The sequence below is a fragment of the Canis lupus genome, chromosome 16 (assembly GCF_048164855.1).
Source record: "Canis lupus baileyi chromosome 16, mCanLup2.hap1, whole genome shotgun sequence".
Taxonomy (NCBI): domain Eukaryota; kingdom Metazoa; phylum Chordata; class Mammalia; order Carnivora; family Canidae; genus Canis; species Canis lupus.
Window position 1 is genome coordinate 47,304,501 of NC_132853.1, and position 12,117 is coordinate 47,316,617.

The 12,117-nt window shown below is 35.8% G+C and overlaps 1 protein-coding gene across 5 annotated transcripts in view; it reads right to left on the bottom strand.

Moving 5' to 3' along the window:
* The window catches only part of HELZ (helicase with zinc finger), a 162,611-nt gene that overhangs the window by 51,867 nt on the left and 98,627 nt on the right, over positions 1-12,117 (bottom strand). For all 5 annotated transcript variants that reach the window (XM_072781087.1, XM_072781083.1, XM_072781084.1 and 2 more), the window contains 5 exons: positions 11,711-11,829; positions 10,396-10,541; positions 8,986-9,133; positions 5,809-5,992; positions 995-1,223 (listed from right to left, as the gene is read on the bottom strand). In XM_072781087.1, the coding sequence (XP_072637188.1) occupies positions 995-1,223; positions 5,809-5,992; positions 8,986-9,133; positions 10,396-10,541; positions 11,711-11,829 (826 nt within the window). The remainder of the gene's footprint in view (positions 1-994; positions 1,224-5,808; positions 5,993-8,985; positions 9,134-10,395; positions 10,542-11,710; positions 11,830-12,117) is intronic.

Below are 12,117 nucleotides of genomic sequence, written 5' to 3' on the forward strand. Positions count from 1 at the left end.
ATTGTTTTTTTTTTTTTTGCTAATGATAACATAATTTTCAACACTACAAAGAACAAGTCTTATATTACTGGCTAATAGCTAAAATTTAACAATTAAAACTCTGATTAAGAGGTATAACTCGTAAGTGTGTAATTTCTTATTTTGATATTTTATCAACATTTTAGTAGAAATAGCTCCTTATGACTATAATCTACTAGCAACACGATCCAAAGATAAGTATAACTACTCCTAACCTCCTTAATTTTAAGATCTTCTGGATTAACCAAACATGAAGAATCACTTACACTGAGAAGCCCTGAGAGAAAATAAGTAGAGAAGGAAATTCACCAAAAACAAGCTAAAACAATAATGAAAGGGGGAAAAAAAATGAAAGATTATCAATGTAAAATTCAGTTTCCATCAAAAATACACATGTACACAAAACCACCTGAGGACCCTTGCACATGTGGTTCCCTCTTTCTGGAGCACTTTTCCCCCAGATATCAGCATAGCTCACTACCCTCACTTCAAAGTCAGCTTCTCAGTGAGGGATGCTCTGACCATGCTACATAAATCACAAAATAGCCTACCACACCCCCATCACTCCTAATTCCCCTTAATGTTCTATTTCTCTTTCACTGAACTTACCATGTATAAGACTATAGGGTATTCTTATTTTATTTATTCTCAATCTTCCTCTGTAAATATAAAACCCACAAAGGCAGAGATTTTATTCATTTTTGTTCACTTATGTATTTAGTGGCTAGAAAAGTGCTTAGAACATAGTGGACACGCAGGAAATATCTGTTAAGTCATGGCTAAATGAATGAATACATAATTATGAATATAATGAATAGATCCAGAGCAATATATTTTTGTATTCCTACTGGATATAAGGTAAAATTGAACCCAATTTTAATTAGCCAACAGGTCATACAAAATAAGTATATACATAAGGATGCAAATCATTCTACATTTTCTCCCTTTAATGTCTTAATCAGTAACACACAATTACCTGCATCTTCCAATAGAGCACAGAGCAATGGGATCACCCACCACAGCAACCAGGGATTGTGCTCTTGTGATGGCAGTGTTTAGAAGTTTATAGTTCGATAAAAAACCATAATCTAAATCCTCTGTAGAATCTTCCAGCAGTTGCTCTTTCTTTTTAATTGGTGTCTGTTTATGTTTACAAGTATGCCTTGTACGTACTGTACTAAGAAATAGAACTCTGAATTGTTTTCCTATTAAAAAAGAAAAACAAATAAAAGACTTAAGATTGTTATTTTGAACCACTCACATAATAAAAGCATTTCAGTTTTAAATGTTATTGCTAAGTAATGGGTGTCAGTGAGGATGTGGAGAAACTGAAACTCTTGTGTCCTGCAGGTGGAAATATAAAATGGTATGTTAAACACTATGGAAAAGTAGTATGGCAGCTCCTAAAACAATCACACATAAAACTAATACACAGAATTACCACAGCATCCAGCAATTCCACTTCCGAGCATCTACCCAAAAGAACTGAAAGAAGGATCTCAAACAGATACTAATATACTCATGTTTATAACAGCATTAGTCGCAGAGGCAAAAGGTAGAAGTAACCCAAGTGTCCATCAATAGATGAATGTAAACAAAATGTGGTATATACATACCATGGAATATCACTCAGCCTTAAAAAGGAAGGGCATTCTGACACACGCTACAACGTGAATGAACCCTGATACCATTAGGCAAAATAAGGGAGTCACAAAAGGACAAATACCATTGGACCACACTTCATAAGGTCCCTAGAGTAGTCAAATCCATAGGCAGAAAGTAGAATGGTGGTTGCTAGGGGCTGCAGGGAGGAGGGAAGTGGAACAAGGACTTATAATTTAATGGGTACAGAGTTTCTGGAAATGGACAATGGTGATGGTTGCACAATGTGAAAGTACTTAATGCCAATGACCTGTGGCATTTTATGTATTTTTGAACTGGAGAGATACTTTCAGAATGAACACATAAAAACGCTAAAAATAATTTTATTAAAATTCTTAAAATATTATTGCTGGAACCAGCCTTAGTGATTGTCTCGTCTAAGGTCCTGCTCAATACAAGGACCCTTCTTTGAAGCAGTCATCTAACCTTTCACTAACAAAGGTAGACACAACTGATTCCATAGGGAAGGCTGAGATTCTAGTTTGCACATTTTTTTAATGCTCTTTATTATAGTAACACATCTATTCACTCATTCTATGACAAATCTACAAATTTCTGAATACAGTTTTAGTATCAATCTTTCATCTTCTCTCCCTAGGCCAAACAACCCAGGTTCTTTCAATCATTTCTTACTTCCATGTGGCAGTTTTTAGACAATTACCTATCCTAGGTCTCCTTTGGGTGTTTCCTACCTTACTGGTAATATTCCTTCTAACTGCAAGCCCAAATATCCACTCTCACCACTACTATTTAACATAGTACTGGAAGTCTTGGCCTCAGTAACCTGACAACAAAAAGAAATAAAAGGCATCCAAATCGGCAAGAATGAGCCCAAACTTTCACTATTTGCAGACAACATGATATTCTATGTACAAAACTCAAAAGATTCCACCAAAATATTGCCAGAATACATGAATTCAGCAATGTCACAGGATATAAAATTAAAATCAAAGTGCAGAAATCTGTTGCATTTCTATACACCAAAATGAAGCAGCAGAAAAAGAAATAAAAATCGACACCATTTGCAATTGCAACAAAAACCATAAGATATCTAGGAATAAACCTAACTAAAGAGGTAAAAGATCTGTACTCTGAAAACTACAGAGCACTTATGAAAGAAACTGAAGAGAACACAAAGAAATGGAAAAAATTCCATGCTCATGGACTAGAAGAACAAACACTGTTAAGATGTCTATACTACCCAAAACAATCTACACATTTAATGCAATCCCTATCAAAATACTACCAACATTTTTCACAGAGCTAGAACAAACAACCCTAAAATCTATAGGGAACCACAAAAGACCTCAAATAGCCAAAGCAATTCTGAAAAAGAAAAAACTGGAGGCATCACAATTCCAGATTTCAAGCTATATTACAAAGTGGTAGTCATCAAGACAGTATGGTGCTAGCACAAAAACAGACACAGATCAACGGAACGGAATAGAAAAGGCAGAAATGGACCCAAAACTTTATGGTCAACTAATCTTTGACAAAGCAGGAAAGAATATCCAATGGAAAAAAGAGTCTCTTCAACAAATGGTGTTGGGAAAACTGGACAGCAACATGTAGAAGAGTAAAACTAGACTACTTTCTTCCACCAGATGCAAAAATAAATTCAAAATGGGTGAAAGACCTAAATGTGAGACAAGAAGTCATCAAAATTCTAGAGGAGAACATAGGCTGCAACCTCTTTCATCTTGGCTGTAGCAACTTCTTACTAGACATGTCACCAAGGAAAGGGAAACAAAAAACAAAAATGCACCAATGGAGCTTAATCAAGATAAACAGCTTCTGCACAGCAGAGGAAAACAACAAAATTAATAGGCAACCTATAGAATGGGAAAAGATATTTGAAAATGACATACTGGATACAAGGTTAATATCCAAAATCTATAAAGAACTTATCAAACTCGACACCCAAAAAACAAATAATCCTGTTAAGAAATGGGCAGAAGACATTAATAGATGCTTTTCTAAAGAAGACACATGAAAAGATGCTCAACATCACTCATTGGGGAAATACAAACAAAAACCATGATGATGGGGCATCTGGGTCGCTCAGCCAGTTAAGTGTTCTACCCTTGGTTTTAGCTAAGGTCATGATCACAGGGTCATGGGATCAAGCCCCACATTGGGCTCTGTGCTCAGCATGGAGTCTGCTTGAGATTCTCTCCTTTTCCCTCTCCTTCCCCCTCTGTCCCTCTTCCCCACTTGCACATACATATTCTCTAAAATAATTTAAAAAAAAAAAAAAAAAAGAAACAGCAAGAAAAAGAGAATCAAAACTAGGGACACCTAGGTGGCTCAGCAGTTGAGCATCTGCCTTTGGTTCAGGGTATTATCCCAGAGTCCCAGGATCAAACCCCACATTGGGCTCCCTGCAAGGAGCCTGCTTCTCCCTCTGTCTTTGTCTCTGCCTCTCTCTCTCTGTGTCTCTCATGAATAAATAAATAAAATCTTAAAAAAAAAAAATCAAAACCATGATGAGATACTTCCTCGCATCTGTCAGAATGGCTAAAATTAACAACACAAGAAACAACAGGTATTGGCAAGGATGAAGAGAAAGGGGAACCCTCTTGAACTGCTGGTAGGAATACAAACTGATGCAGCCACTCTGGAGAACAGAATGGAGATTCCTTAAAAAAAAACAAAACAAAAAAAAAAACTTCCCAATGATCTAGCAATTGCACTACTAGGTATTTACCCAAAGAAATACAAAAATACAGATTTGAAGGGGGTACATGCATCCCGATGTTTATAGCAACATTATCAACAACAGTCAAACTATGAAGAGAGCCCAAATGCCCATCAAACTGAGGAGTGGATAAAGAAGATGTGGTATACATAAACATGGATGGAGAGAGAGAGAGAGAGAAATATTATTCCTCCATGTCATTTGGAATGACATGGATATAAAAGTAGAATATATTATGCTAAGTGAAATTAAGCCAATCACAGAAAGACAAATATCATATGACTTCACTCAAGTGTGGAATTTAAGAAACAAAACAGGTGAACATGTGGGAAGGGAAGACAGAAAGGAAAGAGAGAGAAACAAATCATAAGAGACTCTTAATGACAGAGAACAAAACTGAGGGTTGATGGCAGGAGGTGGATGGGGGATGGTCTAGATGGGTGATGGGGACTAAGGAGGGCACTTGTGATGAGCACTGGGTGTTGTATGTAAATGATGAATCACCCATTTTTACTCCTGAAACCAATATTAAACTATACTTAACTAACTAAAATTTAAATAAAAATTGAAACAAATGCCCAAATTCTGTGGAATCTGGACAACACATGGTATATTGGAGCTATTTTCTCCCCATTATCTAGAAATTATATTATTCTTACTATGTATATTCCCATGAAACCTAAAAATATAATTGTACTAAACTTTTCCACCACTCACATGATAGTGTTGCTTCATATATTTAAAAACACGAACTCGGGGCACCTGGGTGGCCCAGTCAGTTAAGCATCTGACTTCTGTTCAGGTCATGAGCTCAGGGTCCTGGAATCAAGCCCTGTATAGGTCTCCACAATTAGCAGGAAGTCTGCTTGTCCTTCTCCCTCTCCCTCTGCCCTACCCTCCCCCTCAATAACCAAGATTTTTTTTTTAATTATAAAAAATAAAAATAAAAGCACAAACTCAAATCAACTAATTACATAAAGGCAATTTAAATGAGCTCCTGGTAACTATCCACTTAGGAAAGTCTATAGGTAAAAAACAATCTGTGCCTTTAAAAATGCATTTAAACAGAATATACTTGATGGGTACAAGTTTTTAAAAATCTTTATGAACAAACTGGTCTTCAGATGTAGTATACTGACAGTAGGTGTTGTATACTAGTATGATTTATAACTAATGCACGCAGATGTAGTGTGTGGCATTCACACAAATCGTCACTGAAAAATTCCATTTGTTCCTACTTCTTTTATTTGAATATAAAAATTTAATAAACATGTAAATGAGCCTGATCTGTAATTGCCAAATTTGACATTAAAGAACTTGGTATGAAATGAATACACAATTGCTTGTCCAGAAAAAAGATCTTGAGAATTAAAAATCAAATGTGCACATACTTAAGATGTAAGCATCTAAATAACTTAATTAATACTTACCTTGAACATTTAGCACCCTTTCTACATTAACATCAGATAATCTCTTTTTTCGAAGTTCAGCACGTATCCTAAACACTTGATCAGCATATGGAGTCACCACACCAATACTGCCATCATCCAACTTCCCCCATGCTACTGGCCACTTCCTTCTCAACTCTTCTACTCGTTCCACCACTTCGAATACCTTTAAACAAACATACATATGCATATTAAAGATATGCAAGTGTTTGGAGAAAAGAAATGGTAACTGAAACAGATGTATAAAGGATGCCATTTTAGCAAATGTCATTTAAAAACTACCTCTAAATACGAGTAATGCTTTGCGGATATGAACACAGTGAGAAAAATTTTATGTACATTTTAAACTGTAAAATTCTACCTAAGTGAAATGCACCTAGTGAAAAGATGAATATCAGAGACAATGTAAATGGGCGATTGGCCCTTACCCTTCATCCAGCATCCATTCTTTTTTTTTTTTTTTTTAAGTTTTTATTTATTTATTCATGAAAGACACACAGAGAGAGAGGCAGAGACACAGGCAGAGGGAGAAGCAGGCTCCATGCAGGGAACCTGACGTGGGACTCGATCCCGGGACTCCAAGATCACACCCTGGGCCGAAGACAGGCGCTAAACTGCTGAGCCACTGTCCATTCTTAAATGCAGACAGTTTTAATTTCCTTTGTAGGGAAGAGGCCAGGAATAGGGCCATGAAACAGGCAACCCTATCTAGGAAATAAGGGAAGCAAATCCCCACATTCCCCCTCTAAGTCCATTCACTCCAGATAAGGCCAGTGAAATAAACAGCCAACTAAAAAGATTACTAGACTCAGTGCCACCATTAAGTCTCAGCAGTACAAGATCTAGCATTATCGCCTTCCGCCACTGACACAACTAAGCAAAACTGCCAACAGCTAACACCAAACCACAGCTAGGACTAAGACAAATGTGGATTGGAGACACTTTCACAATTCACTGCCTTCTAGTAGTACAAGACATTTCATTAACCTTGCAAAAAAGTAATACCTATTTTACCCAACTCAATTTATTCAATCTATTTTAATACAATGAACTGATCAAAATTTCAGTGCTTGGCACAGTGGGGGACACAATGATTAATAAAACATGTTCCTTGACTGCTAAGAGATTGCGGTATATTCAGAAAACAGATTCCATAAATATATGGAAATGGCAAGCTCAATAGAGGGTCAGGAAAGACTATGGGGGCATAGAGAAGAAAGTTATCTTTCTTTTTTTTTTTTTTAAGATTTCATTTATTTATCTGAGAGAGAGAGAGAGAGCGAGAGAGAGAGCACGCACACAGGCAGGGGGGAAGAGCAGGGGGAAGAGGAAGGAGGGGGAAAGAATTTCAAGCAGACTATGCATGGAGCCTGATGCAGGGTTGGGCCTCACAACCCTGAGATCAATCCTTGAGCCAAAACGAAGAGTCAGTTGCTCAATCAACTGAACCACCCAGGTGCCCTGAGAAGAAAGTTTTTTAAATGGCATTTTAAAAACATTATTTAATATTTGTTGATAATACCTACTTAAATTTACAACATTAAATATACTTAATAAATTTGAAAGTATTTTTATTCCTTTCAAGACCTTGAGAATAATTGGCTAGGATACAGTTCTCACTGCTAGATACAAACTCAGTGAATGAGGGAGGTAGGTATATTGTTACAATAATTTGAGTAAACTGGACTGAACACCTGGCACTGTCACTATAAGGAAGAAGAAAAGAGAACCTGAGTCTACTGCAATAAGGAATAAGAAAAACCTATCTTCACCCATTTGGTTAAATATGGGGGTAGATGAAAGTTGGGGAGACAACTCTACTGGCCACCCCAACCAAACACACACACAGAGTTCCCACCACTAAGTTATACAGAACCATTTCCCCACTTCACCTCTCTATGAGGGGATGCATAAAACTAGTCAAAATACACAGACTTGTGATGGTGATATGAGGAGCTTGGGCAAACTTCTCTCCCAGACAGACATCTATTAAGCTGGTCAAAATTAGCAGACAATCATTCAAAGTCTCTGGAGATTTAAAAAAAAAAAAAAAACAAAGTCTCTGGAGATTGATCTGACTTTAATAGAAACTGAGAAGCATTTACTCAACAAAGTCAACAGAAACTCAGTAAGGAGAGACCAGAGCATTCAAGCTAGGGACTGTACCCATCCCCCCCCAGCTCTTCAGAAAGGCTCTATAGCAGCTGAGGGGCAGCTCTCATTTCCCCCAGTTCCCTGCAATGAAAGTTATTCCAGGTGGTTTTGGCAGCTGGTAGGCATCAGATCCCATTTTCCACAGCTCCATGCTGCAGAAGGCTTATATTGAACAGTTAAAAGCAGTTGATTCTCTTTTACTGCCTTCTAACTATAGACCTCTCATCAATTTTTCAAAGGAAAGATGAATTACTATTACATAATAAGACCCATTTCTTTGTAAATAAAATGAGTAAAGCATGGGACTCAAGTGAAGAAAGGGAAATGGAGAACACAGATCAAGAACTATCCTATAATGACCAACCAAGCACAGCTCCCTAATCTGGGGGCCTCCTGAAGTCCAGAACTCCACTCCCTTGTGACAGCCAGAACCTAACCCTAGAGTCTCTGGACTGCTGGCCCTTAAAGACTTCACCAGTTTTTAGTGTACAGCCTGATCTGACCATATAACCCACATTCTCTCTAAACTTAAAAAGTCAGAAACTAGAAGAGAACCATACTAGTTATAGCACATAATGGCTTAGCAACACTGTCATCTGGGCCTATGTAATCTCTCTGGAGCACAGGGTTCTGGAATTTTAGTCTTAATCATCTAAAATGATAACTCATTTGAATATGTACTATGAAATATAATCATGGTCTTTTAGTTGACTAACAATAATAATTATATGAAAATCATATTGGCTTTTCTTTTAAACAATGTCATGTATTTCATATTTTGTCTTAAGAAATGTAAATCAAATGTAATCAAAATGTAAATCAAAGTTTTTGTTTCCCATAGGAAATTCTTCTTAATAAATCAATGTTATACAAAGAATAAACTTTACATGCTATTTTCATGTAAGTGACACACAATAAGACATCAACCCAAACTGTAAATAAACAGTCAACAAGAACAGACCATGTAACTGAAAATGTCAACAATCTGCAAAAGAACTAAGGTACCTCTGCATTGTTATAAAAAGCTGTGCTATTTTTTTCTTGTACATCTTCCCCTCGTGCTGTAAAGAAAGTTAGTGGGTAGAAATCCTTGTGTGCTGGTTGTTTTCCACTTGCCATCAGTTTGCCCTCATAGAAGAGCTCAGAGGTGTAACTACAAAAAAAGACCAAATAAATAAATAGACAGCAATTCATCATTAAAATTAACTTCGCCTATAAGGAAAAAAAAAATTAGTCAATTCTAATAATGCTGCTTTATGTCCATGATTAATTTTAATTCAAACATCTAAACACCTATGAGGGCAAGATTTTCCCCAAAATTAACCACAGCAATAACAACAGAGTACGCTCCTGGTATACCACTGCCTAATGAGTTAATCTGGTCAGGTATGAAGCCAGAATGTAGAGAAAAAAAAAAAAGAAATGACAATAGTTTAATACCAGATAAGAATCTTGCTCTATGAGGAAACTATTCCAAGCTATTTTCTTGGTTAACACATATTTTTATTTATATGGGTCATTTACTTACACATGCAAACACAAAGATATATAGACCCTGAAACACACACAACTGAAAGCCATTCAAGTCTTCCAACTGCAAAAAGAACACTTTTTACTGATGAAAATACTAAGTACTTGATTGCAGCAAATTACTAGCAACAATAAAGAGAATCACATTTTGAGACTGATAGAAGCAATACTTAAATCCAAATTTATTTTTATATCTACCTTATCATTTACATAGAAATCTAAAAATGGTTCTAACATAATCAATATTATTAAATTATACTAAACTTTAAAAAAAACTGTAGGTTTTTGGTGGGGTAGTGACTGGAAAGGAGCACAAAGGGGCTTTCCAGAGTGCTGCTAATGTTTCTTAATCTGGATGCCAGTTGCATGGGTAGTTTCAGTTTGGGACTATTCACTGAGCTGTCACTTATGATATTTTTACTTTTATAGATGCATACCACAGTTAATAGAAACCTTTAAAAACTTTATGAGTAAGTTTCATGGTTTTTTCCTTCCTTTTTTGATTCCTCCCTTCCTTCCTTCCTTCCTTCCTTTAAAAACAGATTCCTTATATAACACAGCCAGACATAAAAGCAAACTACTACATGTTGTCAATATAACTGTTTATTACATCATGCAGTTTTACATATGCTTACATATTTAGTCACAGAAAAACATCATAACTGATAGAACCTAAAGTTTTAGTTTCCAGGATTGCCCTATTTTGTGAAAAATTACAGCTGACTTTTGAGGTACTCTTTTACAGCAATAAAATTTAACATAATTTGCAACGCCAGGGACACCCTACAATTGGGCAGGGAATAGTCTATCCCTCATAACAATGCCGTTTGAGTTCCCTCCCCCAGACACAGGAAGTGTGATACAGAAGGAGCACCTCACACCTACTTGATGATAGCTTCATGGGAGCGGTAGTTCTCACATAGGAGAATTCTACATGGAAACTCAGCAGGGTAATGCTCATAGAGTCGATCAAGTAATGAAACATGAAGGTTTCTCTCCCTGGCAAACTCGCTGTAAACAAAAGGACTGAGCTGTAACAGACAAACATACAGAAAAAATTTAACTAAATATGCAAGTACCACTTTTTTAACTTACTTATTTAAAAATCCACTACACTGAAACCTCTATGTACTAAATCTCAACATGCTGAATGCTGGAATAAGCAGAATCAAAAATACTTTCTCAGAACAATTTTACTACTATAAAGAACTAGGCTACAATTTCTAACTTTTTGTTTCAATATATTGACAGTAGCATAGAGTTTCTACACATAGGCTAACAAAGGGCTCCTCTAATACAAATAAATAGTTATTACTTCAGTAACTTCAGGGATGCAATCCATTGCATTACTAGGAGAGTCAATCAGTTATTTCACTAAAACTGATCAAATATTTAAAAGGGTGAGCTGGAAGGATAAATAGCCATGACTTAAAAACTTATTTTTAATAATCAGTAAAATAATGCTTTTTATCTCATAAAGTATAAGGAGCCATTCTTGATCATACCTTTGACCACTAAAGAACGAAATTAAACCACTTTTGGCAAAGAAACAAAAGCAGAATTTCTTCCTCCACATTCAACTCTTTCCTAGATGTTGTCACAGTTACAATACTATATAGGTTCAATCTTGATTACAGCAAAAGAGAGAACTTCAAACTGCAACTTTGTAAAACAAAGATTAATAGAAAAACTCTATTTCTCTTTCTTTACATAGGTATTAAAATACAGAAAATCAGACACATTCTTTGAGATGTGGGCTATTATTTTGAATTAAGTATACTTTGTTTCCTATGATGGAAAAGAGTCAACTCTTCATGAAAATATATTAGGGATAAGAATTTGGGGAACTATAGGAAGGATAAGTTAAATTTATTTAATAAAGAAAAGTAAAAAATATTCACACTGTAGAATGCTAAACTTCAAATTGAAAACATGAATATTATAATACTGATAGATTCTTCATTCCACTCTCTATCCAAAGAAGGGAAAAAATAGTGGGATAGTAATTTTCCTTCAGAGAAAGTAATATTTTTTTTTTTTAGTAATTTTCCTTCAGAGAAAGTAATATTTTTCACTATTTGTGCAGAAATATTGAACTGTAATACATGACACAATTTCATAGAGGTTTTAGGACACAGAATATTAAACACCAAGATATAATTAGTAGTTCCTTCAATATGGTGACTCAGAGGGCACATACCTGCATGTGGTCACCAGCCAAGACAATCCGAGTGTTTTTAGTTGCTAATGCTAGAGGCATAATTGTTTCACACTCCATGGCCTGGGCAGCTTCATCTAATAGAATGTGTGTAAAAAACCCTACAAAGTACAGTATAAACACAGTAAAGCATCTCACAGCAGCAATAAAGGCAGAAGTACTTCTTTCCTTTTCTTAAGGAAAGCATTCAGTGTGCTAATTTCAGAATTGTGAGTACTTGTGATGCCAATCTTCAATTTAGAAAACTGTCAATTTAAATCATTATTTAAAGAACAGAGATGAAAAGAAATAACTATTTTTCCCAATAATAGACACGAAATGGCATCTGGTGCTAAGGGCCCCAAAATGAACAGTTGACTGAGTATATATAAAAATGATTTAAAGTACAA